Genomic DNA, 27,161 nt, shown 5'->3' on the forward strand with positions numbered 1-27,161 from the left:
CGATTTTCACTTAAGCATTGTCGGCAGATAAACCACCATTTATGCCAAAATATTTTTTGTTTTTGAAAAAAAAGAAAAAATGAACACAGATGAACCAAATCAGTACTCTGGTGAGCATGAGTACTGTTCATGATTGTCTGATAAAGACATTGAATGATACTGTGGACAATGCAGTCTGGAGTATTGATAGGGACGGAGGAAGAATGCAGTAAAAGGAGATAATTGAAGTTTAGAGGAGTAAATATTAAAATCGAGTTTAGAGGGAAATTACAGTAATGACATGCAACTGGTTTACGGAAATCGCATAAATATAAATAAATGTTTTTCTAAATATTTGCACAGGTTGGGCCTACAGGGCCTTTTCACACCTGCATATACACAGTATGTGTGTGTGTGTGTGTGTGTTGCTTCACTTTGGTTGGGCTCCCAGGGCAGGTTGTTTGAATTAGAGCCTTTAAAACAGCAGAAGCCGAGCGGCGGAGGAAAAGAAAGATTTAGTTTCACACTCGCCGCTTTTTATTACCGTGCTCGCGTCATCACGCCTGCAGCCGCCGTCCTGACCCTGACCCACACTTCTTTCAAACGCTTCCAGAGAGAGAGGAGAAGTGGGGAGATGGAAAGCGCGAGAGTAATGCGAGAGAGGTTTAAAGTGAAGCCAGACTCTCCTGGGGAGAAGAGAACGCTCATCTTTTGTCCTCTGGCCATTGTGTGGAAAGTGTGCGCACACACACACACATTTACACACACACACACACACACACATTGTTCTCCTGCGTTTGCCAGAAGTCTGTCAGATCAGAAGGAGGAGGCGATGCGGGAGAACTCAGAAGATCTGACTGCTGCTGCAGCCGCCCTGCGGCCAATAATCAGCCGACACAAGATGTAAACAAGATATAACAGCTTATAACCAGCAGATAACCCCCAAACTAACAGACTGATGGAGTGATTGACCCAAACACACTTTAAAGGAGTGTAGTAAAACATGATAAAAAGTTCCTACCTTTGATGAATAGCACACCTCCGTTCTCCCACAGCGTTCAGAGATCCAGAAATTTTAACAGCTTGTCCAACAAACACCCTTCAGACTGGGCGATACGGGGCATAATTTACCCTGATAAATCACTTTTTACACCGTTATCCAGCTCAAAGTAGCTCCACACCTCCTTACTAGAATCCAGAAAGCCCTGACATTTAAAACCAGGCATTAATAACTTAAAAAAAGTGCACAATAAACTTTTTACAAACCACTGGTTACATCCTATAACACTACTAGCTTCAGCTCTAAGCGCTGCCAGATACAGATGGTTAAAGGTATCCAAAAGCAGTGTGTAGGATTGGTGGAGGAGAAACATGATGTCAAGATGCATGAAAACTGTGATTCAAAACCAGGGTTATTCCACCAAATATTTATTTCTGATCTCTTAAAACTATGATCTCTAAAAATATGAATATGAACTTGTTTTCTTTGCATTATTTGAGGTCTGAAAGCTCTGCATATTTTTGTGATTTCATCCATTTCTCATTTTCTGCAAATAAATGCTCTAAATGATAATATTTTTTATAAAATAGATAGAATAAAACAACAATGTTAATTTTACTCAAATATATACCTATAAATAGCAAAAATCAGAGAAACTTGGTTCAGAAACTGAAGTGGTCACAGTAAAACCTTTTTTTATTACTGAAATAAATGGTTTTACATAACGTGGTTAGATGCCTTAAACCTCTGTGAAGCACTGTATATACTATATGAGAGATAAAGAAGGCTGGCTGAGACTGGTCTGCCACATTTTGCTGCGTTATCGTGGTTGTTGTTGAAGCGAGATCCGTCAGTGTCAGTAAGTGACGAGCGGAGATGGTGATTACAGGCTGCAGGAATCTGGTACACTGAATAGTGAAGTGGATAAACAGGCCGGCGTGTACGTCAGACACACAGATGACTGCATGCTTGAATGTTGGCGCAGTTTCTGTTAGTTTTTATATGTAAGTCGTGTTTGAGCCTTGGGCGGGGTGGTGCTACATGTGTAAACAACATGTGTGTGTGTTTAATTACGAAGGTCAGGACTTTGATTTTCTGTGCCCTTGTATGTCCAGCTCTGTTAGTCTCTCTGAGAGTGTGCACTAATGCACTAATGCAGGTGTGTCCAATCTACGGCCCTCGGGCCATTTCCTTTTTTGGAGCGGCCCGTGAGGTATTTTAGAAATAGAATGAAAGTTGGCCCGCTGTTAAGCAGGTTTTTATAATGTGAGATTCAAAGTTTGAACGCTAGGTGTCAGAAACGGGCCAAAGAGTGTAAAAGCGGAGAGGGTGTGCATTTCTAGCGCAGAAAAACGGGCCAAAGAGTCTAAAAGCGGAGAGAGTGTGCATTTCTAGCGCAGGAAAACAGGCCAAAGAGTCTAAAAGTGGAGAGAGTGTGCATTTCTAGCGCAGAAAAACAGGCCAAAGAGTCTAAAAGCGGAGAGAGTGTGCATTTCTAGCGCAGAAAAGCGGGCCAAAGAGTCTAAAAGCGGAGAGAGTGTGCATTTCTAGCGCAGAAAAACGGGCCAAAGAGTCTAAAAGTGGAGAGGGTGCGCATTTCTAGCGCAGGAAAATGGGCCAAAGAGTCTAAAAGCGGAGAGAGTGCGCAGTTGTAGCGCAGAAAAAGGGCAAAAGAGTCTAAAAGTTGCCGTAATTAAGGAGTTTAATATTAAGAGACATCATAAAATGAAACATCAATTTGAAAAATCTTAGTTTACACAACACTGAAAAGACACTCAAAGATAGATAAATATAGTAAGTCAAGTAAAATGGTGTGTAAATAAAAATAATCAGGAAAAAGTATTTAAAGTGGTATATTTTATTATTTGTTTTATTACTGAGTCTGTGGCCCGTGACTTCAAATATATTTCTCCTTCTGGCCCCCAACAAAAAAAGTTTGGACACCTCTGCTCTACTGTGTGCTGATGTAAGAATATAAGAATGCAGGTGAACAGGCGTGTGTATATATGTATGTGTATATTGTGAGTGTGTGTTTTTTGGTGTTTGCGTGTTTGTGTTGTGAATGTGTTTGGGTGTGCAGGCTCGGCTTGCTGGCTGTGGAATGTAGCACCTCTGTGGTGAGCGTTAGCCGTCAGCATTAGCCGCTCACAGCAGGGGAGGGCTGGTCCGGTAACTCGCGGCGAGTCATTAAGGTCATAATCAGACCTTTTCCTCTGAAAACAAACCAGACGCTTTCAGTAAAGCCACCAGCAGACGCAGCTTTAATCAGACAGCGGCTTATGAGGCTCAGCATTCACGACCTCAGGACTTCCTGATTGATTGTTATTTATTACATTACCTTACATTTGGCAGATGCTTTTGTCTAAAGTGACTTATAATAATGATGTGCATAGAGTAATAAAAGTTCAACAAAAAAAAAATTTTAGATAGAGCCTAAAGGAGGTCAAAGGGAAATAGTAGGATAGAGGAGTGAAGGCGGGGGAAAAAAAGAAAATAAGGTTAGAAGTAGGTAGTTAGTTAGAGGTGTTAGGAGAGTAAGTGCTCTTTGAAGAGCTCTGTCTTCAGGAGTTTATTAAAGATAGTGAGAGATTCTCCTGATCTGGTAGTAGAAGGTGGTTAGTTAGAGGTGTTAGGAGAGTAAGAGCTCTTTGAAGAGCTCAGTCTTCAGGAGTTTATTAAAGATAGTGAGAGATTCTCCTGATCTGGTAGTAGAAGGTAGTTAGTTAGAGGTGTTAGGAGAGTAAGTGCTCTTTGAAGAGCTCTGTCTTCAGGAGTTTCTTAAAGATAGCGAGGAACGCTCCTGATTTTGACATAAAAAGCAATAAAGCTGCTTTATTATTGACGGTGTGAGAGCTGTTAAATAGTGATTAAAATAGTCTAACTACAGTGCAACTACAGGCCATACAGTTTCATATATACAGCTCTAAAATACAGTAGGTAGTTAGGTATATGGATGCTGCACGTGAAACTATTCCTCAACCTTCATTGTCTGCAGCAGCTTGTAAAAGAAAATATTCAGAAAAACGATCAGGAGTCGATCAGGTAAAGCACCGTGTCTACATCAACCCGTGAATAAGTATATTAGTATTCATGGCCCGCCCACCTCGGCTCGGCTCGGGACCGCCTACAGACAGAGTTTAAGCCAGGCAGCAGCGGTGCCGTCTCGTCAGATAAGAGCTAACAGTGCTAGGAACAGCATGCAGTTCATTCCTGTATTATTTGTGCGAATAACACAGCAGTATTCTATACTTTACCCAGTAATTCATTTTTTTTTTCTTTTACAAAAACAGCTCACATAGCATTTGTTCATTTATACTAGAGAGCAAAACTAAACTGTTTAAAATGAATGAAAAAAAACAATGGAATGAGACTTTTAAGGATTTTTTTTTTTATCTAATAAAAAAAATTGTTCATATTTAGAAAATACATTTAGAAAATTCCTTTTCTATTTCTAACTTTTTTTCTTGTTGTTGTTGTTTTGATCTGATCTGGATTTTTTTTCTTTTTGTTGTATGAACATGAAACTGACCTGAATCACTTCTACGTAGCTCTGATGTAAAGCGGAATCAGCTTTTTCAAGTCAAAGTATATTAGTCATAATGTTTTCATTCATACACCATCATTGTAGACGACCTTCAGTTTAAGCAAAACATGATCTATCCTGCCTGTAATGACTTGTATCAGCTCAGAAGGCCACGAGGCTTTTGTGTGCAGATCCTGTTTTCAGTGATGGGTAAGTACCTCACTGCTGTATCTCAGAGATGAGCAATGCTTTCAGAGACCTGACCTCAAACAGCAGCCTTGAAGAACAGAGATAGAGAGAACGTTCCACTGATCCCAGATCAGCCTCTTAAAGCCTATTTATAGGAAACATAACCTCTGAACTTCATGGGAATTTCAGAGCTTTCAGCATGTATTACCATTACTAGAAATATATATTTACAGTTTACTTTAATAAGTAAACTGTAAAGTAAAGTTGAAGTGTATTTCCAAAGTATATATATTACAGTAATTATACTAAGATCAATGTACTTGTAGTAGAATTGTAAGTGTACTATTATTATTATTATTATTATTATTATTATTATTATTATTATGTACTTCTTGAAATTAAATTGACTCAATTTTAGTATATAAAAGTATACTTTTAAGTATAAGCTTTGGGTGTACAATAGTACACTTTAAGGAAACACACTTACTTTACTAACATGGGGAAAATAAACTAGTAATGTACTCTAAGTTTACTACTTTAGTTGTACATTTAGTAAACTTTTAGTACACCAGTAGTTTACATATAAATGTAATTTTGTAGTCCAAGTATACTTTGAACTTCAGATATACTTTGAATTTTCATTCGTAAGGTGCATTATGCGACACTAGTAAGGAACAAGCGTGTCACCATGTTTTCCTTCTGATTCAGCAGGTCTTGCCGCTAAGCAAACAAAACTGTAATTCTTAAAAAATGATTTTCTTTTAAAATCTAACCAGCGCTAATCCACGCATTAATTAATCCACGCATGTTTCTGTTTATTTGGTGAGTAAAATGCTTCTGTTTATTTACAGTAAGCTTAGATTTCCAGATTTCCACTAAGGCTGGGTGCAGAAGCAACATTAGCTTCAGCAGCTAACCGCTAGTGCTAGCCGCAGTTAGCGGCTAATGCCGCCCGACAGTGATACACTGAGGAACCCTAAGTGTTCCGGTAAGTCAGGGCGATATTTGTTAGCTAGCGGTTCGTCCCACATAGCTTGTTTTTATTTAACACAGTAAACACGCAAACTACAGTCTAAAATACTCACCTCTGAATGGTGAAAGAGCTAGTGCTTAGCACGGTTAGCGGCTAATGCTAATACTGCTCCAGTCTCTGTGCTAAAGAACTAAACTGAAACTGCTGTATAACTCTGTACTTCAGTGGAGTGGCTTTACTGCTCCTTAAAACCTAACTGGTAGAATTCATACATAAGGAAAAAAGAGCACCGGATTATAAGGAGCTCTGATAATTTTTGGGAAAATTAAAGGATTTTAAGTGCTCCTTATAGTGCGAAAAACACGGTATTAAATTCACTGTTCCAAATAATTTAGTAGGTGGAAGAGGTAAGGAAGGTAAGGTGGTATCCACTTTTTTAAAACCTTCGTTCTCCCTTAAAATATTGCTGTGCTGCTCAGTATTATGATGGGAGTAGTTTAAGCTTCACAAATAGTGCAGATGGTTCTTTATAATGCTCAGTGTGAACGCTAAATGGACCAGAACTGAACGCAACAATACATCATTGTGCACTTCGTTCTGGACCAAGAGAACCAAACTACATGTACAAACTCAGCCCAAAGCTAAAAGCACAAAAGGCCAAAAAGCAAAAACAGCTTTCTCAAGGACACTCTGTCATAAATCATCATGTGCTAATTTCAGTCTGATCCCAGTCTGTCCACAATCACTCGGACTTCAGCCAAGCTAAACAGCTAAAATGACTTTAGCATTGTGTTCCTGCTTAAATAAACAGGGTTTAAAGGATCAGTGGACGACAGCACGTTTCTGAGTAGAGTAGAGGAAAAAGCACAACATTTTTCCCAAATTCCAAATTAAAATATTGTTATTTAGAGCATTTATTTGAAAAAAATGAGAAAAGATGCAGAGCTTAAATAATAATAAAAGAAAACAAGTTCATATTCATAAAGTTTTAAGAGTTCAGAAATTAGTCAATATTTGGTGGAATAACCCTGATTGGTTTTTAATCACAGTTTTTTCATGCATCTTGGCATCATGTTCTCCTCCACCAGTCTTACACACTGCTTTTGGATAACTTTATGCTGCTTCACTCCTGGTGCAAAAAGTCAAGCATTTATCTTACTTTTGATTATATTCCAGAGTTTTTAATTAGGTAAAATCAAAGAAACTTATATATAAAGATAGATAGGACCTATATATTATTAATGTATTTCTACATATACGTCATACATATTTCATATTACATACATTCGTCATACAAGTGTATTAAAATTATGTTCACACATGAATCTATTTTTCTGAGTTCACAGAAGTTATATATGAAAAAAAACTTAAAAACACAATTTAATGCTTTTACAGTAGGTTGTGTTTAACTATAGCTTAATTACAATTAATTTAAATTAAAAATATACATAAATTAGCATTAGTTGTTCCAAAATAGTACATTTGGTATGGATTTAAGTACATATTTAATTTAAAGGTTAACAAATATGTACTTTTCCATGTTAAGTACACTTCTAAATATATATAAATATACTTTAATGCACTTTTTATTTATAAGAATTCTCTTAAAACAAGGCCTTCTCTTGCTCAAATTTTTTGCTTGACTTTCTGCTTCAGCTCCGCTCCTCTCAGCTCCAGAGTCCGGTCCGGATCTTCAGGGCTGTAAAGCGGCAGTGCGAGTCTCAGAGCTGCACGCTGGTTAGTATTTGAATTATGCCATTGACGTCAGCAGAGCTGTAAAGCTGACCGGCGGCCCTTCCCTAAAGTAATCCCCGGCCAGCGGCGCTCTGTGCTGCATTGTGTCGGCTGTCAGACAGGCTGGAGATGAGGGGCAGGAGCGAACGAGAGAAAGGAAGTGGAGGAAAGAAAAGGAGAGAGGGTGTGGATGCCGCTCGCTTACCAGACTCGCTTGATTTAATGTGGGTTCAGATTAAAAAAAAAAAAAAAAAGCGTTCTCGTAAAAAACGCCGAGCGCAAACTACAAAACAAAACCTGGTAGAAATGTCAAAAGAGTTACGACAACAAATGTCAGTAAGGTGAGATGAGAGCAGCTCGGAGCGCAGAGCGTAAAGGATGTGGTTTTTATTTCAGGTCTGATCAGAAATGCTGCTAAGAATGTTGCGTAAAAAACCTTCCAAGAAAAAATGTTGCTGAAAAAAAAAGCAAAAGAAAATAAATTAAAAATGCAGTGAAATAGGTCTGTACTTTATAGTTATGTTGTGTTAAAACTACTAATTTGTACTTAATTACTACTTGTTTGCAATTTAAATTATATGAATTTGCACTAAACTAACTAACTATTGAGCTAAGCGCTCAAGATCGTTGGTTCGAATCCCAGTTATGCAGCTTGCCATCATCAGCTGCCAGAGCCCTGAGAGAGCACACAATTGTGTTGTGGCATCACCTGTGATAGGGAATGTACAGCTAAATAGCAGCTGAATAGGTGAAATAATTGGCCTGATAAATTGGAAGAAAAAGTGGAAGAAGAATAATAAAAATAGAAAAATAAAAAAATTTCACTTAATGTATATTGACTATACTAGTCACAAGTTATTTTTAACACTATTTAATGCTATTTAAGTATATTTATGTAAGCTGTGTCTTACTGAACATTAAAAAAACATATTAAAAATGTGATTAAAATATATATTTAACATTGCATACATTTTGAGGAGGGACAGATATAAACTGGTAAATAAAAAAACAAGATATCTAATTTCTCTAATTTAGGTATCAACTGTTAAAGTTATTTAACCTATTTTACACTAAACTAACTCAAACTTTTTAAGCATAATTTACAACATAGGGTTTATTCATCACAGTTTTAATTTGTCAACACAGAATTAATGGTAGCAAATTTCACTAAAGTACATTTTTATGGCAGAAATATCGGCTTCTGGAACACATTTAGTAAAAGTATAGTTTTGTAAAAAAAAAAAAACATTTTCATAAAACAATAGTATATTATTTAACATATTTACATCCTTTATTTTTACATTATTTACATCATTTTTTACCTTTTTAAGTACATCTCCAATAAAACACAGTCAAGTAAAGTATACTCTTTCAAAGTACTATACTGAAGTACAGATTAAGCAGGTAAAAATACATAAGTATAAATAAACAAAGTATTAAAAATACTACAGTAGGTGAGCTTTTTCATAAAGGTGAGGCTACGTTTTGTCATTTGTGGCATTTTGTCACCTTGCATGAAGCTTCCTTCTCACTTACTTACTTCCTTCACGTGTATCTCTGATTAAATTCGTGCACACGGACATGCGTGAACCCTCAGGCCATTTCCAGAAAGGTGTGGCGAAATATTTTACAAGCGAGTGCACTTCCGAGCAGCTCGGCATCATTAAGTTACAGTGAGCTGTGCTGAAACCTTTGCCCTACTTGAAGTGTACATTAGATTTTAGTCTTGACGTCTCCTGTCTTTCACTGATAAACCTGTCAGTCTGTTGTGTGTGAACAAGAACATTAAGGCTGCAAAACAAAAGCATGAAAAAGCATTTAAAAACATAAGTACTGTACTGTACACTGTACTGATTACATTATTGCAAAACACTTATTTCTGCAATAATTAAGCATACAGCTCGGTAAAAAAATAAGAGACCAAATTAAAAAAACTCTGGAATATAATCAAGAGGAAGATGGAAGATTAATTAATTTCAGGAATATAGTATAATAGTATAACAGTATAATCATAATGTGGCAAAATAAATAATATAGCATAAAATAATATAATGCAGCAAAAAATATTGCAGAATATTTAGTGCATGCATATAAACTGCAAACTAAAACAATTATACAATAAATACACCTAAAGCTTCACAGTGAATAATAGACTACTTTTAAGACAGAACATCTCTATTACCACAATATGGATTTTTAATATCATGATATTTCTGTGTCACGATATATTGTATACAATATAATATTGCCCACCCCAAATATATATATATTATATAAATATATAAAAAATAAGAGTTTCCTTGATTTTACCTAATTAAAAAACCTCTAGAATATAATCATGAGGAAGATGGATTATCATTTGCCGTCAAATCACCAAACTGAACTGCTTGAATGATTTTTTGCACCAGGAGTAAAGCAGCATAAAGTTATCCAAAAGCAGTGTGTAAGACTGGTGGAGGAGAACATGATGCCGAGATGCATGAAAAAAAATTGTGATTAAAAACCAAGCAGGGTTAATCCACCAAATATTCCTAGTTTTCTGAACTTGATTTAAAGTTCATAACTTTATAAATATGAACTTGTTGTTTTCTTTGCATTATTTGAGGTCTGGAAGCTCTGCATCTTTTTTTTGTTGTTATTTCAACCGTTTCTTATTTTCTGCAAATAAATGCTGTAAATGACAATTTAGATCACTTTTATTTGGAATTTGGGAGAAATGTTGTCTGTAGTTTATATAATAAAACAACAATGTTCATTTTACTCAAATATACACCTATAAATAGCAAAATCAGAGAAACTGATTCAGAAACTGAAGTGTTTTTTCTGAAATTTGTCATTTAACATCCGATACTAGATTCCACTATACCGATAAAACAGACGTACAGTACATAAACCACGAGCCTTTAAAGCCTCTTTTACTGATACTGTTATGGAACATTTTCTTTTATTACATTGTTATTTTGGAGAAATTCTCATGGTTTATTTTGTTAAGTCATGTCTGTGTGTTATAACCATAGCAGCTGCTGAAGCTGAAAGCAGGTGACTTTCATGCCACAATGTCAAAGAACAGCGCCGAGTTTCCGCGGCAGGTTTTACCCCGGCGGCCACGTGCCAAACCCTGACAAACAATAACAGAAGAGGGAGGGCGGGAGGCAGCCAGCCATGCCGGGGTCAAGCGTGTGCCCTGGGCGTTTTTCCACACGTATCCCAGAGGCCCCGGCAAAACCGCGCCGGTTCACCCTCTTCCGCTCTTCAGCCAAGTGGTTTTTTAAGTCGAGCGAGACGAATAGAGCTGCCTCCTCTGAGAGAGCACTGAGGGCATCAAAGAGGGGTTCTGCTTGATTGGGACTAATTCTTTCAGCTTTCAGTTTGTTTCTCACTACGTTTGTTAGAAACCCATGTGTAAAATGGACTTTTGGTGTAGTAAAACATGAAAAAAAGGACAGGCGTTGGACAATAATTTATTGTGGTGACGAACAGTTCTGGTGGTTAGCACCCGAACATCCCTTTCAGACAGCTTCCTCTTACAGCGTCCACAGTTAATCCTGTTGGATGTGGTTGGTCCTTCTTGGTGGTATGCTGACATTACCCTGGATACCGTGGCTCTTGATGCATCACAAAGACTTGCTGTCTTGGTCACAGATGCTCCAGCAAGACGTGCACCAACAATTTGTCCTCTTTTGAACTCTGGTATGTCACCCATAATGTTATAGTGTGCATTGCAATATTTAGAGCAGAACTGTGATCTTACCCTGATAATTGAACCTTCACACTCTTACTGCTCTTACTGGTGCAATGTGCAATTAATGAAGACTGAACACCAGGCTGCTCCAATTTAGCCATGAAACCTCCCACTCTAATTCTAAGCTTACTGTAAATAAACGGAAGCGCTTACACGACCTTACACCTTACATTTAGCTTAAAATACCCTATATTAACTGAAAAATATGTACACTTAAGCTTTTATTTTAATAATAACAACTCTTAACCCGATATTGGTGGCTGATAATGTGTGTAATAATGCATATTTTTGAATCTCTACGTCTTTGCCTGCGGCGCCTATTGGAAACATGGCATTTCTGCACTATGTCTATGGGATCCAATACCCCCAGTGGTGTACAATGACATTGTATTTGGTTTGTATTTGGTTTGTAAGCGCTGCATCGTTGCTATGTTACCTGTATGTGGCGGAGTAATACGTGGAGAGCTTTGGTTAGTTACAGTGCATTACCGACTGATAACGGCACTCATAGGGTGCCTCTCTCAGCCAATCACATTGCAGGGTCGGAACCAACTGTGATACAATGATTAATAATGTGGCTGTAAGTACACTTTAGTGCTTTAAAGCATAATAATGCTTAGTATACTTTAATCTACAGTATTTTTTTTCTCACTAGGGTTCCAATGCCTTTGCCACATTTGATTCATGTCCTTAGAAAGGGGCATCTAGGCCCTGAAGGATGAATCCAGGAGGTTGTGACCGAAGTGCTTATGTAGGTTTGTCCTGCTGCCCGTATGAAGAGAACCAGTTCCTTCTGCCTTTAGTGAGATCATGGCTTTTTCCTGAATCAGTGTTTGTTAAATTTTAAACTGGGATTTGAAAAATGTGGGGCAAAGTTACGGAAACCGCATCAAGCGGTCAGTAAGGGGTCAGAACATTTACTTCCCAAAATGAGGGAAAATCACTAATGAGAACCGTAACCCAAGCAAAGAATGACCTCCCACTGGTGTTATTTCTCCAGTATGACCGGCCAATTAGAATTACAAATTCACTATGACTGTTTTCCAGTCTGTTCAGCTTCTGAACAGTAATATGGTCCCAGTCTGAGAGTCATGCTTCTGCTGAGCCATTTCAAAGGCGTGAGCCGACGAACTCCAATCTAACAGGACACCCAGTTGGCGCTGAGCGTCAACCAGATGCGAGACACGCCGCTGTAGTGTGTTTACAGCTTAGTGAGTCATATTCAGCAGAAGCTGCCGTCTCTTTAGTCCTTTATGAGCAGGTCTGGGAAAAGCCTACTGGCCCGTATATCACTAGTGAGTCTGGGGGACACGAGGAGACAGAGAGGAGTAGTGTGAGTTCGGTGGAGGGAGGGAAGGAGGGAGGGGGAGGTTTCTGCTGGAACACCAGACCAGTCAGCCAGCCACCCGGACAGAGCCGGTTTTGTGGGCCCAAAGAGGATTCTGGGTAAATCCACACTATGGGCTTTTGTGGAGTCGGCCCATACGGTGGACCCATCAGACAGAGCACCAGAGCTGGATGTACTTTTTGGCCCTCAAAGAGAAAGAATTTAGAGTACAACCTGCTACAGGGTGAGGAACCTGAAAGCTTGCTAGTGACTGATGTGCGTCAGGGATTCTGAAATTTATCTGGCCTCCATGAGTCCTGTTTCCTTGTAGTTCCATACAAATCTTCCATATGTGAACCCATATGTGTTGGGTTCAACTTCTAAATGAACCCAACATGGAAGAAGACAGGATGGCGGCATTGGCTGTTGTATTATACTCAGCAAAGGGGTGTTGGTATATTTGGCTCAGGAAGATTGTAGTATTATACTCAGCAACCGTAGTGTTGGTTCATGTGGCTTGTGCCAATTGTTTTGTTATAGTCAGCAACTAGGGTGCTGGCACATGTAGCTTGTGCCGATTGTTGTATCATACTCAGTAACAGGGTGTTGGTACATTTGGCTTGTGCCGATTGTTGTATTATAATCAGCAACCGGGGTGTTGGAACATGTGGCTTGTGCCAATTGTTTGCCCTAACACACTGTTTGCTGAGCATAACACATGTGGCTTGTGCCGATTGTTGTATTAGGATGATTGTAGTATTATACTGAGCAACAAGGGTGTTGGTACATGTGGCTTGTGCCAATTGTTGTACCAACACCCAGTTTGCTGAGTGTCATACATGTGGCTTGGGAAGATTGTAGTATAATACTCAGCAACTGTGGTGTTGGCACATATGGCTCAGGACAATTAATGGCTTGTGCCAATTGTTGTACCAACACCCCTTTTGCTGAGTATAATACATGTGGCTTGGGAAGATTGTTGTCCTATACTCAGCAACCAGGGTGTTGGTACCGATTGTTGTCTTGTGCAGATTGTTGTATTATACTCAGCAACCGGGGTGTTGCCAGGTATAGATTTAAACCGGAGTGTGGCCGATGCAACTCAGGCTCACTATGTTGTCACTATATTTGTCGCGGAAATGCCCTAAGTAATTTTTGCTGTCTGAGGATGAAACTTTTTTACATTTCGATTTCTGTTTTTCTGAACCGAATCCTTCAAATTGACTTCGAATAGAAAAAGTTCAAAATGATCAAATCCTTCTGTTTCAAATCCTTCATCGTAGTCCAGTGTTTGTTCATTTATCCTGCTCGTTCTGCTCGCCCTCTAATTCAGAATGATCCCTCAAAACCGTAATTTGGGTGTCGGCAGCTCGGCGGCACACTTACGGGTTGCGTGACGCCCCTGGCAGAGCGTGGCCGCACTTAGCCCCCTCTCAAACTCCTGCGGTGGTGACATATTGACAGCAGTATTCGTGTGTATCCACGCCAGGCCTCAGATCCACACACATGGCTTAAATCGACCCCATATGTGGAGCATACTGAGAGTAAACGGACGCTCCAGAGGAGAGTTATTCATCAGTCGTAACGCTCTGTATATCCCTCGCCGACGTCAGTGAGCTTAATCTAAACCTTCCCCTTGATTTTATGGATCTTCTGCATGTGTTGTTGGTAGACAGATGTGTGTAGTGGTTCTAGTCGTCTGTGATTATGTTGATTAAAGTCATTAATTAGGCGATATGTCATCGGCTTCCATGGTAGACCTACTTCCATACTTCCAACCTTCCATACGGCTCTTGGGTTGATTCTGCTGTAGAACATTAATACAGTTTACCTTCACTTCTGGCTGGATTAAGCGCTAAACTCTAAACTTTAGTCGAGCTTTAACAGTATGAGTTATGTATGAATGATGAAAATAATATAAATAATACTAGACTCCTATAAGGAGAGCTTTGGCTTTGGAGATGTTTTAATGAACACAGTGATGTAAAATCACCACTTTTTTATTGGAATGTTTTATGTAATTGTGTATTTATTCCAATATTAGTGTTTTACCTTAGATAATACGTTTTTTATTAAAACTAAAGCTTTTTCGCAGTGCTATATAATCACATAATGATGTGGATTACGCTATATCCAGTTCATAGTAGAGTGTGCTGTTTAGAAAAGGTTTACTCTACATACATGACAGCAAGTAAAACAAGTTCCTCCAGTGTATTTTGTATAGGTAGAAAAAAAGGAAAAGGAGAAAAGAAATGTTTCTACATGTTTCTGCAAATCCTCCTCTTCTGTGCTCACCTGCATTACCTGCATTACTTCTGAAAAACTCCACTACCTGTTACAACTACCATTACAACAACACTGTAACATACAGGGGTTGAACAATGAAACTGAAACACCTGGTTTTAGACCACAATAATTTTCTTGTCTCGACGGACAGTTCTGTTGGAAACAGGAGAGTTGAGGTGCACATTGAATTCTGCGTGATTTGATCAGCCGTGGTTTTATGTTTTTTGGATACAATCCGGGTTAGCACACGAACATCCCTTTCAGACAGCTTCCTCTTACAGCATCCACAGTTAATCCTGTTGGATGTGGTTGGTGCTTCTTGGTGGTATGCTGACTTATTACCCTGGATGCCGTGGCTCTTGATGCATCACAAAGACTTGCTGTCTTGGTCACAGATGCTCCAGCAAGACGTGCACCAACAATTTGTCCTCTTTTGAACTCTTTTGGTATGTCCCCCATAATGTTATAGTGTGCATTGCAATAGTTAGAGCAGAACTGTGCTCTTACCCTGCTAATTGAACCTTCACACTCACACTTACTGCTCTTACTGGTGCAATAATGTGCAATTAATGAAGATTGAACACCAGGCTGCTCCAATTTAACCATGAAACCTAAAATCCCACACTAAAATGATGACAGGTGTTTTAGTTTCATTGTCCAACCCCTGTATATGTGCACTAGGGGTGGGCCATATCATATAGTACGCAATTATATCTGCAAATTTTTGTTTTTCACAATGAAATGGTGAGATGGCGTGTGTGTGTGTGTGTGTGTTAGTGTGTGTGTGGACCGAGACAACCTGTCAGTGCAACATTACACCAAGGTCACTGAAGCACAGCGTGCCCTCAGGGGAGGGAATTATCTCACGCCTTTTGACATCAAGCATTGTGTTGGCACATCTCAGGAGTAATGACTCAGTAGGAGTTTCAGAAGTTCAGCTCTGCGTACGTCAGCGTTTGCTTTAGTATTTTGTAATGGTGCGATAGTATTCCCTTTCCTGAGCTCCTGTAGATTAGCCGTCCGCTCGATCGGCTGGTGTCAGGCAGAAATCAGAAATCTGCTCCGCAGTTTAACAGCGTCTGGCCTTCAGGGGGGAAGTGGTTTGATTTGCTTGGCTCTGGTTCTGCTGTGTCTGGACGTCAGCCAGAGGGGGGGGTAAAGTTTGCTTCTCGTGTTGCTCCTGCAAACACAGCGCAGGCTTTGATTTCATCCCCCCACCTCCTTATTTCTCTAGGGGCGGATCAAAGGGAACAGTGGGGGGCTCACAAGCTGTGGTGTCAACCGAAAGTAACGGCAGAAGTCTGGTGTAGTCTGGCGTAGGGGTGGTACGACCTCTCGAATCAGAACTAGAGGCATCTAGATCTTTCTTTTCCACTTTCCTTTCTTTGTTTCATTTTTTTTCTTTGTCTTCCTGACTAAAATTGATTAAGACATTCTCCTTAGTTGCTCTAAGGGGCACTGATGTGGCTTGAGTAAGCTTTAAGTAAGTTTTGAGTAAGTTTTGAGAGATCAACCGAAGTTAACCAATCATATACAGTGGCTTGAGCTTTTCCACATTTTGTCATCTCACAACCACAAACTTAAATGTATTTTATTAAGATTTTAAGTCATAGAAAAAACACAAAGTAGCACATAAGTGTGAAGTGGAACGAAAATGATACATGGTTTAAATGCAAAGCACTATTTGGGAAGGAAACGTAACACTGCTCATCACCCTAAACACACCATCACACCCCACTGTGAAACATGGTGGTGGCAGCATCATGCTGTAGAGATGCTTTTTTTTCAGCAGGGACAGATTTAGGAAGCTGGTCAGAGTTAATGATAGAAAGATGGATAAAGAAAACATGTTGAAGGCAACAACAAAGACTTAAGACTGAAAAAGAGATTCACCTTCCAGCAAGACGATGACCCTAAACATAAAAGCACTACAGAGCTACAGTGAAATGGTTTGGATCTAATGATATGCATGTGTATGAATGACCCAGTCTTAAATCGTATTGTAAATCGTGTATAAAACTGTATATCAAGATTTAATTAAGTCTCCCCAGTTCAGTTTCGTGTGACCTCGCTCTCACGGCCTCTCATTTTGGTGAGAAAACCCAGAGGACCTTCAGATCCCCTGAGTGTAACATTGTTCATATTCACAGTTGTTGTGAGTGAGGGAGAAAAGGAAGGAAGGAGAATGAAGGAGTTTTAGAGAACCTCCCTTCAGAAACTCCCCCAGGCCTGAGGATCATTCACACGTTACCGTCAAAAAAGCTGGTCAGAGAGAGAGAACGAGGGAATAGAGAGAGAGAGAGAGAATGAGGGAATAGAGAGAGAGAGAGAGAGAATGAGGGAATAGAGAGAGAGAGAGGGAATAGAGAGAGAGAACGAGGGAATAGAGAGAGAACGAGAGAGAGAGAGAGAGGGAATATAGAGAGAATAGAGAGAGTGAGGGAATAGAGAGAGATAGAATGAGGGAATAGAGAGAGAGAGAATGAAGGAATAGAGAGAGAGAATGAGGGAATAGAGAGAGAGAGAGAGAGAGAGAGAGAGAATGAGGGAATAGAGAGAGAGAGAGGGAATAGAGAGAGAGAACGAGGGAATAGAGAGAGAACGAGAGAGAGAGAGAGGGAATATAGAGAGAATAGAGAGAGTGAGGGAATAGAGAGAGATAGAATGAGGGAATAGAGAGAGAGAGAATGAAGGAATAGAGAGAGAGAACGAGGGAATAGAGAGAGAGAGAACGAGGGAATAGAGAGAGAGAGAGAGAGAGGGAATAGAGAGAGAGTATGAAGAAATAGAGAGAATAGAGAGAGAGAGTGAGGAAATAGAGAGAGATAGAATGAGGGAATAGAGAGAGAGAATGAGGGAATAGAGAGAGAGAACGAGGGAATAGAGAGAGAACGAGAGAGAGAGGGAATAGAGAGAGAGAGAGATGGAATAGAGAGAGAGTATGAGGGAATAGAGAGAATAGAGAGAGAGAGAGTGAGGGAATAGAGAGAGATAGAATGAGGGAATAGAGAGAGAGAATGAGGGAATAGAGAGAGAGAGAGAGAGATATGGGGGCGAAGAATAAACAGGTATAAACAGACACCCAGTAGCAGAAGACAAAGACTAGTCAAAGAAATGAAATGAAATGAAAGAGAAGAAGAATGGTTTAACCAGAATTCAGAAGATCTCCAACTCAATCTCAGTAGTCTGAACTCTTCCTCCAGTGAAGAATGAAGCCTCATCTACACCAACATGAAAGATCACTGGTGCCCCAGTGGTGCGAGACCACCTCCTCCGGCCCCTGACTGCATTTCCCTGTGTCTTTACCCAGACGAGTCCTACCAGAAGCTGGCCGTGGAGACCATGGAGGAACTGGACTGGTGCCTGGACCAGCTGGAGACCATCCAGACGTACCGATCAGTCAGCGACATGGCCTCCAACAAGGTAAGGCAACGACCTGCACGCTTATAATCCATCTACTAACCAGATACATCAGTGTCATGACGTCTACATGATGAGTATGAGTATGTTAACGTTTTTTTGGGGGGAAAAAAGGCTTCAGAAGCACCAAAATACCCAAATACTTGCTCTCGATGGCAAGAATTAAATATTATACACCTGTCACCTGTTTTTAGGAAGATTTATATCCAATTTTGACTGAATAATACGGGTGAGCTCTAAGGGTTGTTTGTGTGTCGAGCCCCAGACCTCCTCAGCCTTTCTATTAATGTAACACGGGTATGAAGATTTTCGCACAGCCCACAAACAGGGTTTATTGAGAGTCCTATATATAGAACCATGACAAGTCTATGAACAATGCGCATGTTTAAATGTTTTTTATCCTGTATAAAATCTATATCTATATATATATATATAAAATACTGTGCAAAACTTTTATGCAACTTTTAAGCAATATGAGAGTTTTTACCTAAAAAAAAAAGCACCACATATGTTTTGAACAGATGTGAAAAAAAGTTAATTAATACAGTAAAACATCACAAGGAATTCTCATTTTTAACTAATATATGTAAGATATGTTATATCCTGTGACTCAAGCTGAAGAACAAAGTGTAGAGATTCCAGATTTCTCCAGGATGATTTCCCTCAGCCAGCATGTATATATATATATATGTTCAGTTCCGTCAGCAGCTCACCTGATTTACCACATTTACCAATTAACCAATTTACCAAACCAGCTGTTGATTAATATGATGAGTGTCATGGTGTGCACAGAATACAGACACTCGCAGATGCAGTAAAACGGGTTGTTTATTAAAATAGCAGGTAGAAAAAAGGGTAGTCGTACAAACAAAGTTAGAGCACCGGTAAACAGAAGCAACGTAGGGATAACCATACCATGAGTGAGATACAGTCCAGAGTTCAAACACAAGCAGGCCAACATCAGAGGTAATCCAAAATCAAAAAACGTGAAACAGTCCAGGTCATACACAAAAATATCCACAATCAGAGATAATCCAAAAATCGGCGTCGAGAAAAAACAAAACAAGGTCATACACGAAGATAACAGAGACAATAGAGAGTAACGCTTAGTAATGAGGAAAATCCAACAATACCCGGCACAGAAGTGTGTGAGAGGTGTCCTTAAATAGTGCCAGACTAATATTCGGGGCTTCCTGGTTGGAGCAGGTGAGGTGACGTGTGACTGGGTGTGTGCGTGTCAGCGGGTGGTGCGTTCTGGGTAATGTAGTTGTTAGACTGAGAACCTCTGTCAGAGCTGGGTGCGTGAGAAACAGAGGAGCTAACAGCACCAGATGTGACAGTACCTCCCCCCGAGGGAGTCGGAACGGGAACGGAACGAGGACGACCACGACGACGACCACCCGACGGACAGGGAGTACCGGCGGGAGGAACAGGAGTAGCCACAGAGGTGCCGGACAGGCGGGGGTTGCGGAGCTGGGAACCCCGATGAACCGGAACCGACGAGGAAAGTGAGCGCTTGGGACGCCCACGGGGTCTAGGAGCAGGTTTGCCCGGATGACTAGCATGAAATTCAGCCAAAAGAGCCGGATCCAGCACATCACTGGCAGCAACCCAAGAGCGCTCCTCGGGGCCGTAGCCCTCCCACTCAATGAGATACTGGAGCCCACCGCCGCGCCTGCGAGAATCCAGCACCTCTTTCACCGCGTAGGTGGATGAAGCCTCCCCCTCCACAGCCGCGGGCGGTACGTCATCCGGAAGACCCTCTGCGAGTGGACCTGGGACAAGAGGTTTCAGGAGAGATACATGGAATGAATTATGGACTCTATACTGGGCTGGAAGTTCAATCTTATAAGTAACTTCGTTAATTTGAGACAAAACCTTGAAAGGCCCAATATACTTAGGCAGAAGTTTCCTGCACTCCCCCTCAAACCTCAAGTCCCGGGTGGACAACCACACTCGATCCCCGGGTTGATACTGGGGGGTACTGCCTCGGTGTCTGTCGGACTGCTCCTTGTATTTGCGTAACGCCTCCGAAACCTGCTGGTGAGTTTCCTCCCACACCTGCTCGCTCCGCTTCATCCAGTCGTCCACCGCAGGAACCTCAGAGGACACGGCTGTCCACGGAGCTAACGGAGGTTGGTAACCCAGAACGCACTGAAACGGTGTGAGACCAGAAGTGGAGTTAGTGAGAGAATTCTGCGCAATCTCAGCCCATATAAGGAACTGAGACCAGTCAGAGGGGTGCTTATAACAGTACAGACGGAGAAACTTGCCTAATTCTTGATTAACACGTTCACATTGACCGTTACTAGTGGGATGGAACCCTGAGGTTAAACTAACATGAACACCCAAATGTTCAAAAAATGCTTTCCAAACCCTGGAAGTAAACTGAGGGCCCCGATCAGAGAGAATATCCTCTGGAATACCATAATGTCTAAACACGTGTGTGTAAATGGCTTGTGCAGTTTGAAGTGCAGTGGGCAGGGCAGAGAAAGGAATAAACTTAACCCCCCTGGAAAATCTATCCACAACAGTGAGTACTGTGGTGTAACCCTCGGAGACAGGTAAATCGGTGACGAAATCTACAGCTATGTGAGACCAGGGTCTTTCTGGTACAGGTAGAGGAACAAGCTTACCGGCTGGAAGGGTTTTTGGGGTTTTGCATTGAGCACAAACGGAACAGGAGGAGACGAAAGCGTGTATGTCAGCTCGCATGGTTTCCCACCAATAGCGAGCTGATACTAGCTGCAGAGTGCGCGTAACGCCGGGATGGCCCGAGGTGAGAGCAGAGTGAGCCCAGCTAATAAGACGATCTCTGAATTGTTCAGGAACGAAAGTTTTGTGAGAGGGACACCCCTCAGGAGGTGGTGAGTGCGCTACACTCTGTTGAATGAGATCATCTAATTCCCAGCGAATAGCTGCAATTTTGACGGCCGGAGGAAGAATGCGTTCAGGTTCGGAAGACTGAGATGCGCTATCCGGAGCAGTATAGACTCGGGATAGCGCGTCTGCCTTAGTGTTACGGTTGCCAGGGCGAAACGAAATAGAGAAATCGAATCTAGAGAAAAATAATGACCAACGAGCTTGGCGAGGATTAAGACGTTTGGCAGAGCGTAAATACTCGAGATTCTTGTGATCAGTGATAACAGTAAATGGGTGCGCGGCCCCCTCCAGCCAGTGACGCCATTCTTCGAGAGCCAGTTTGACAGCAAGAAGCTCTCTATCCCCTATGCCGTAGTTGCGCTCCGCAGGAGACATTTTTCGTGAAAAGAAGGCTATGGGATGCATTTTAGGCGGAAACCCACTACGCTGTGACAAAACAGCCCCTACCCCAGTATCAGAAGCGTCGACCTCGACAACGAACGGGAGTTCGGGCTTAGGGTGAGCTAGTATAGGCGCGGACACAAATGCAGCTTTAAGCTTATTAAAAGCTTGCTCAGCTTCGGGGGACCAATTCAGGATCTTAGTGGCTTTCTTGGTCAGAGCAGTAAGAGGGGCAGCTATACCACTGAAATTGCGGATAAATCGCCTATAGAAATTTGCGAAACCTAAAAAGCGCTGGAGATCCTTAATAGACTGCGGAACGGGCCAGTCAGTGACAGCTGAAACTTTGGTGTCGTCCATCAGGACGCCTTGGGAGCTAATAACATAGCCGAGAAAGGAGACTTGTTGACGGTGAAATTCGCATTTCTCTGCTTTGGCATAAAGGCTATTCTCCAGTAAGCGTTGGAGAACGGAACGTACGTGGATCACGTGAGACTCAAAATCAGCTGAATAAATCAGAATGTCGTCTATAAATAGGACGACGTATTTCCCAATCATATCCCGAAATATGTCATTCATGAATGACTGGAAGACTGCCGGGGCGTTAGCGAGACCGAAACTCATCACTAAATATTCGTAGTGCCCATTAGTAGTGGTAAAGGCAGTCTTCCACTCGTCACCCTCACGGATACGAATTAAATTATACGCGCTGCGTAAGTCTAATTTCGTAAAAAAGGAAGCTTCACGAAGTTGCTCGAGAGCGCTGGGTATGAGGGGTAACGGATACGCAAATTTCTTAGTTATGTCATTAAGCCCACGGTAGTCTATACAGGGTCTCAACCCCCCGTCTTTCTTCTTGACAAAGAAGAACCCTGAACCAACCGGAGATTTAGACGGGCGGATGAAACCCTGAGCGAGTGCCTCCTCAACATAGTCTGCCATAGCCTTCTCTTCATCGAGGGTGAGGGGATAGACTCTAGCTTTGGGCAGCGTAGCTCCCTCCACTAGATCTATAGCACAGTCATAAGGACGGTGTGGAGGCAATTTAGTGGCATTGGCTTTGCTAAAGACATCAAGAAAATCAGAGTATTCAGAGGGGATAACAGGAGTATCTACTGCGTCAGGACTTTCTACCGAGGTAGACTGTAAAGCTAACTCATTAAGAGCTAAACAATGTTCATAACAAGAGGGAGACCAAACCGTAATATCACCATCAGTCCAGGAAACCACAGGATCATGAAACTTGAGCCATGGCATGCCCAAAATCACCGGGTGTTCAGAGCAGGGAAGCACAAACAGGGGCAGTTCCTCGTGATGCAGAGCGCTGGCTTGAAGAGCGACGGGAAGTGTCTGACGAGTGATAGCCTTGGAGCGTACAGTTTTCCCATCCACCGCGTGAATAGAAATGGGACGGCGCAGGTCACGGGTAGGGATGCCATGTTCCTTGACCAGGTCCCAACTGATGAAGTTCCCCTCCGACCCGGAATCTACAAGCGCTGGGACACAGAACATACCAGTGGGTGAAGAGATAATAACGGGTAACGTAAAACATTTAGCTTTGTGATTAGAGATAGAATTACGTACCACGTTAGCGCGTGGAGAGCCCCCCACGCGCTTTCCCAGGGCTGGAGCCTTCACGGATCGGGTCAGGAGACCACATGCAGCTTTGCGATGCCCAGCCTCTCCACAGTAGAGACAAAGATGGAACCGAATGCGGCGTTGGCGTTCCGCTGGAGATAATCTGGACTTTTGAACATCCATGGGTTCCACTGTGGAGTCTGATGAAGCGTGAGGTAGCTCTGCTGGAGTGGGTTGTACGTGGAGGTTGGTCTTGGTTTGGCGAGAGAGCAGCTGGTCTAACCGAATGGAGAGGGAAATCAGCTGATCCAAGGTAAGGGATTCATCCTTGCATGCTAACTCCTTCAAAACTTCAGGGTTAAGTCCATTCTTGAACACAGAGATGAGTGCAGCGTTGTTCCAGCCACTGCCAGCTGCCAGAGTGCGAAACTCCATGGCATATGAAGCAACAGTTTTTTGACCTTGTTTTAACGCCAGTAGAAGCTCTCCAGAGGATTGTCCGTAGCGTGAGTGATCAAAAACTGCTCGAAACAAAGTCAAAAACTCCGAATAGCTGGTTTCAGAAATGGTGTCCCAAACCGCCGTAGCCCAGTCGAGTGCTTTACCAGACAGCCTCGAAATAATAAAGCCGATCTTAGCTTTGTCTGAGGCGGGAGAAGCGTTACTAAAAAATACGGAGCATTGTAAGAGAAATCCGCTGCATTTCTCCGGGGAACCATCAAAATACTCCGGCTTGCACACCTGAAAGCCGGAGACAGGAGAGCTAATGGTGCTAGTGTTAGCTACAGGGCTAGCGTTAGCTACAGCTAAGCCCTTGAGGTGCTCGAGAATGCTAGAGAGCTGCTGCTGCTGGTTAGCTTGCTGGCTAGCTAACTCAGTAACAGCGTGGGTCACACCGGCGAGTGTTTGCTGGTGCTGACCGAGCAATCTGCCTTGATTAAACAACCCTGATCTTAGCATATCCGCATCTGCTGTCTGATCGAGAGAGGCCGGGTATTCTGTCATGGTGTGCACAGAATACAGACACTCGCAGATGCAGTAAAACGGGTTGTTTATTAAAATAGCAGGTAGAAAAAAGGGTAGTCGTACAAACAAAGTTAGAGCACCGGTAAACAGAAGCAACGTAGGGATAACCATACCATGAGTGAGATACAGTCCAGAGTTCAAACACAAGCAGGCCAACATCAGAGGTAATCCAAAATCAAAAAACGTGAAACAGTCCAGGTCATACACAAAAATATCCACAATCAGAGATAATCCAAAAATCGGCGTCGAGAAAAAACAAAACAAGGTCATACACGAAGATAACAGAGACAATAGAGAGTAACGCTTAGTAATGAGGAAAATCCAACAATACCCGGCACAGAAGTGTGTGAGAGGTGTCCTTAAATAGTGCCAGACTAATATTCGGGGCTTCCTGGTTGGAGCAGGTGAGGTGACGTGTGACTGGGTGTGTGCGTGTCAGCGGGTGGTGCGTTCTGGGTAATGTAGTTGTTAGACTGAGAACCTCTGTCAGAGCTGGGTGCGTGAGAAACAGAGGAGCTAACAGCACCAGATGTGACAATGAGAACTAGAAATAAATACCTCTATTAAACTCAGATTAAGAGAAGAGATTAGGATGTTTTAAGAAAAACAGTAAAAATTATTATTGATTTTGTATTTATTGTAATGCTGAGCTAATGTGTTTTACTGAGCTAATAAACATTTACTGCACAGATAAGAAGCTTTTTCTTTACTGAAAATTCCCAAAGGTGCCTAAAACTAAAACATTTGCACAATACTGTAAAAATAAAAATTGATTAAAAAATATTATTTATATATAGTGATAATTAATAGTAAGAAATAAGTTATTTCTTTAAACTTATTCACTTATTATTTACTTATTAAGTACTTATTAGCACACCATCCCACTATATCATTATTATGTTTTATTCATGTTTGTTGTATGTGATTGATAAATGTTGCTTTTGAAGATCAACTTCGGTGGCTTTTGAAGTTTTGAAGTTCATGGCATTTGGAGAAAATATATATTTTTTATTATTTTTTTTGTTTTGTTTTGTTTTTATACAACAGTGGCAATATGTCATTGTCTCTAATAGAACCAGGCAAATTCTTAAGACCCAGTGATTTGGACTACACATTTTCTACACATCCCACATGCATTTTTCTATTTATTATTTATATTTATTTGACTTTTTCAAGCATTAAAAACATATATTTGGTGGTGTACCACCATTGACACACAAACTGCTCACACTGCTTTGAGAAACACTGAGTTAGGCTATTACGATACCCTCTTGTGGTGCTCTGTGGTAATGAATAAGTCTGAATAACAGGTGATATCACTTTATTATTATTATTATATATTACACAATATGACCTGAATTCCTGCTGCATTAAATATTGTATATATATTGTCTGCATAACTTCCTCAACGGCCTGACTGTAAGCCGTGGCATTGTGTCTGATTCACGAGCGAAGCTGTCGTCTTTATCAGACTGTGTGTGGTGTATGTGGTGTGTGTGTGTGTGTGGTCGCAGTTCCTGAGTTCCGCAGGATGTTATCAGGCTGCTGATTTCAGGGTTATGTTTGCTCACATTGAAAGATCAGGCTATTGTAGGAGAGAAACCAGCGCTTTACACACTTTACACAAACTGCAGATTCATGCTGCTTAATACACACGTTTTAAAGCATCCGAAGTGCAATCATTGAAACTGAAACACCTGGTTTTAGAGCACAATAATTGATTGTGGTGACGGACAGTTCTGGTGGCAACAGGAGAGTTGAGGTGCACATTGAATTCTAATAATAGTAATGCAGGTAATGCAGGTGAGCACAGAAGAGGAGGATTTGTAGAAACGTGTCCATGTCTTGTTTTCTACCTAAACAAAATACCCTGGAAGAACTTGTTTTACCTGCTGCAATGTATTGCATGCATGGTTGGTGTGGCGCAGTGGATAACACCACCCCTTGCTAGTGAGCTAGCACATCATAAGGGAGACTAGGGTTCAATCTGAGTGCTGTAATACACCAATGGTAAGATTCCTTGGGCTAGACTCCTAACTACACTACATTGGCTCAACTAGAGGGCTCAGTCAGAAACTTCACTTCTAAGTTTCTTTGGTTTTACTATGAGTGAATGGAGGAGCTACTGAGCTCTGAGTTTCCTCTTCTGAAGTCTCCAATGCTCCACCAGCCGCTCGCGTTCATTAAAACTGAGCCAGATCCTCTTTTAGAGGCTGTACTTGTGACGTAAGTACGTAAAGACGCGTGGCGTGTCCAGAAGAAGAACTCCCCAGGCTTAGCAGGGATGGTTGTTAATGGTTCCAGCACACTGCTACCAATAAAACACAATATTTTATCCCTTCAACATTCAGAAATGCTTCTGATTTCAGTTTAGAAACAAATTAAATACGGACTTCCGCTTTAAAGTTTCATTCCCATTGATTTGCAGAGGCACAGCCGGGCCTGGGATGTGTATCTCACTTCGCCTGACCTCGTTCCTCTGTTTACACTGATAAGAAATCTGAACTGATCCGAGACTGGCATGGGGTAATGTTGGACACACATTACCCCACGGCCGGGCCAGGGCTGGGGCAATGTGATTGGGTGCAAACAGCCTTTAAAAAGGGTTTCTCTTTTTTCTCTACTAAAAAAAAAGCTCAAAAAGACGAGAACAAGATGTGAGCGTGAACTGTGAACTTTGCGGTTGGTGATTTCAGCCTTCAGTCAAGCCGAAACTTTCAAGACTGCTGAAAACAACAAGCGCTTAATAGTGAAAACCTGAAATGACGCTGGTGCAGTCAGGGGGGCGGTGGGGCGTGCTGGTGTGTAAGCAGGAAATGAGTGTGCGGCCGGGGCTGAAATGAGTGTGTGTATGTACCTGAGGCCGTGGGGCAAAGGAGGGAGGAGCTGGAGGAGGGAGGCGAGTCTTGTTAGAGAGAGAGAGAGAAAGAAGTGAATCAGCCAGGTCTTTGTCTAAAGCACTTCCTGACACCCGTCAAAGCGAGCGCAAGCGGCGAGGAGGCCGACACTCACTCTGAGCTCTCATCGCGCCTGCAACCATGGGACTATGCTGCTCTGAGAAAAGGAGAAAGTCTGGAGTTCTGAAAGGCTGGGCTGAGGTGAGTTTCGGCTGGGAAGGTT

The 27,161-nt window shown here is 41.6% G+C and overlaps 1 protein-coding gene across 5 annotated transcripts in view; it reads left to right on the forward strand.

Annotated features, from left to right (window-relative positions):
- The window catches only part of pde4bb (phosphodiesterase 4B, cAMP-specific b), a 70,141-nt gene that overhangs the window by 33,138 nt on the left and 9,842 nt on the right, over nucleotides 1-27,161 (forward strand). For all 5 annotated transcript variants that reach the window (XM_022677808.2, XM_049482481.1, XM_022677809.2 and 2 more), the window contains one exon: nucleotides 18,064-18,176. In XM_022677808.2, coding sequence (XP_022533529.2) covers nucleotides 18,064-18,176 — 113 coding nt within the window. The remainder of the gene's footprint in view (nucleotides 1-18,063; nucleotides 18,177-27,161) is intronic.

The sequence above is a fragment of the Astyanax mexicanus genome, chromosome 8 (genome assembly GCF_023375975.1).
Source record: "Astyanax mexicanus isolate ESR-SI-001 chromosome 8, AstMex3_surface, whole genome shotgun sequence".
NCBI lineage: Eukaryota > Metazoa > Chordata > Actinopteri > Characiformes > Acestrorhamphidae > Astyanax > Astyanax mexicanus.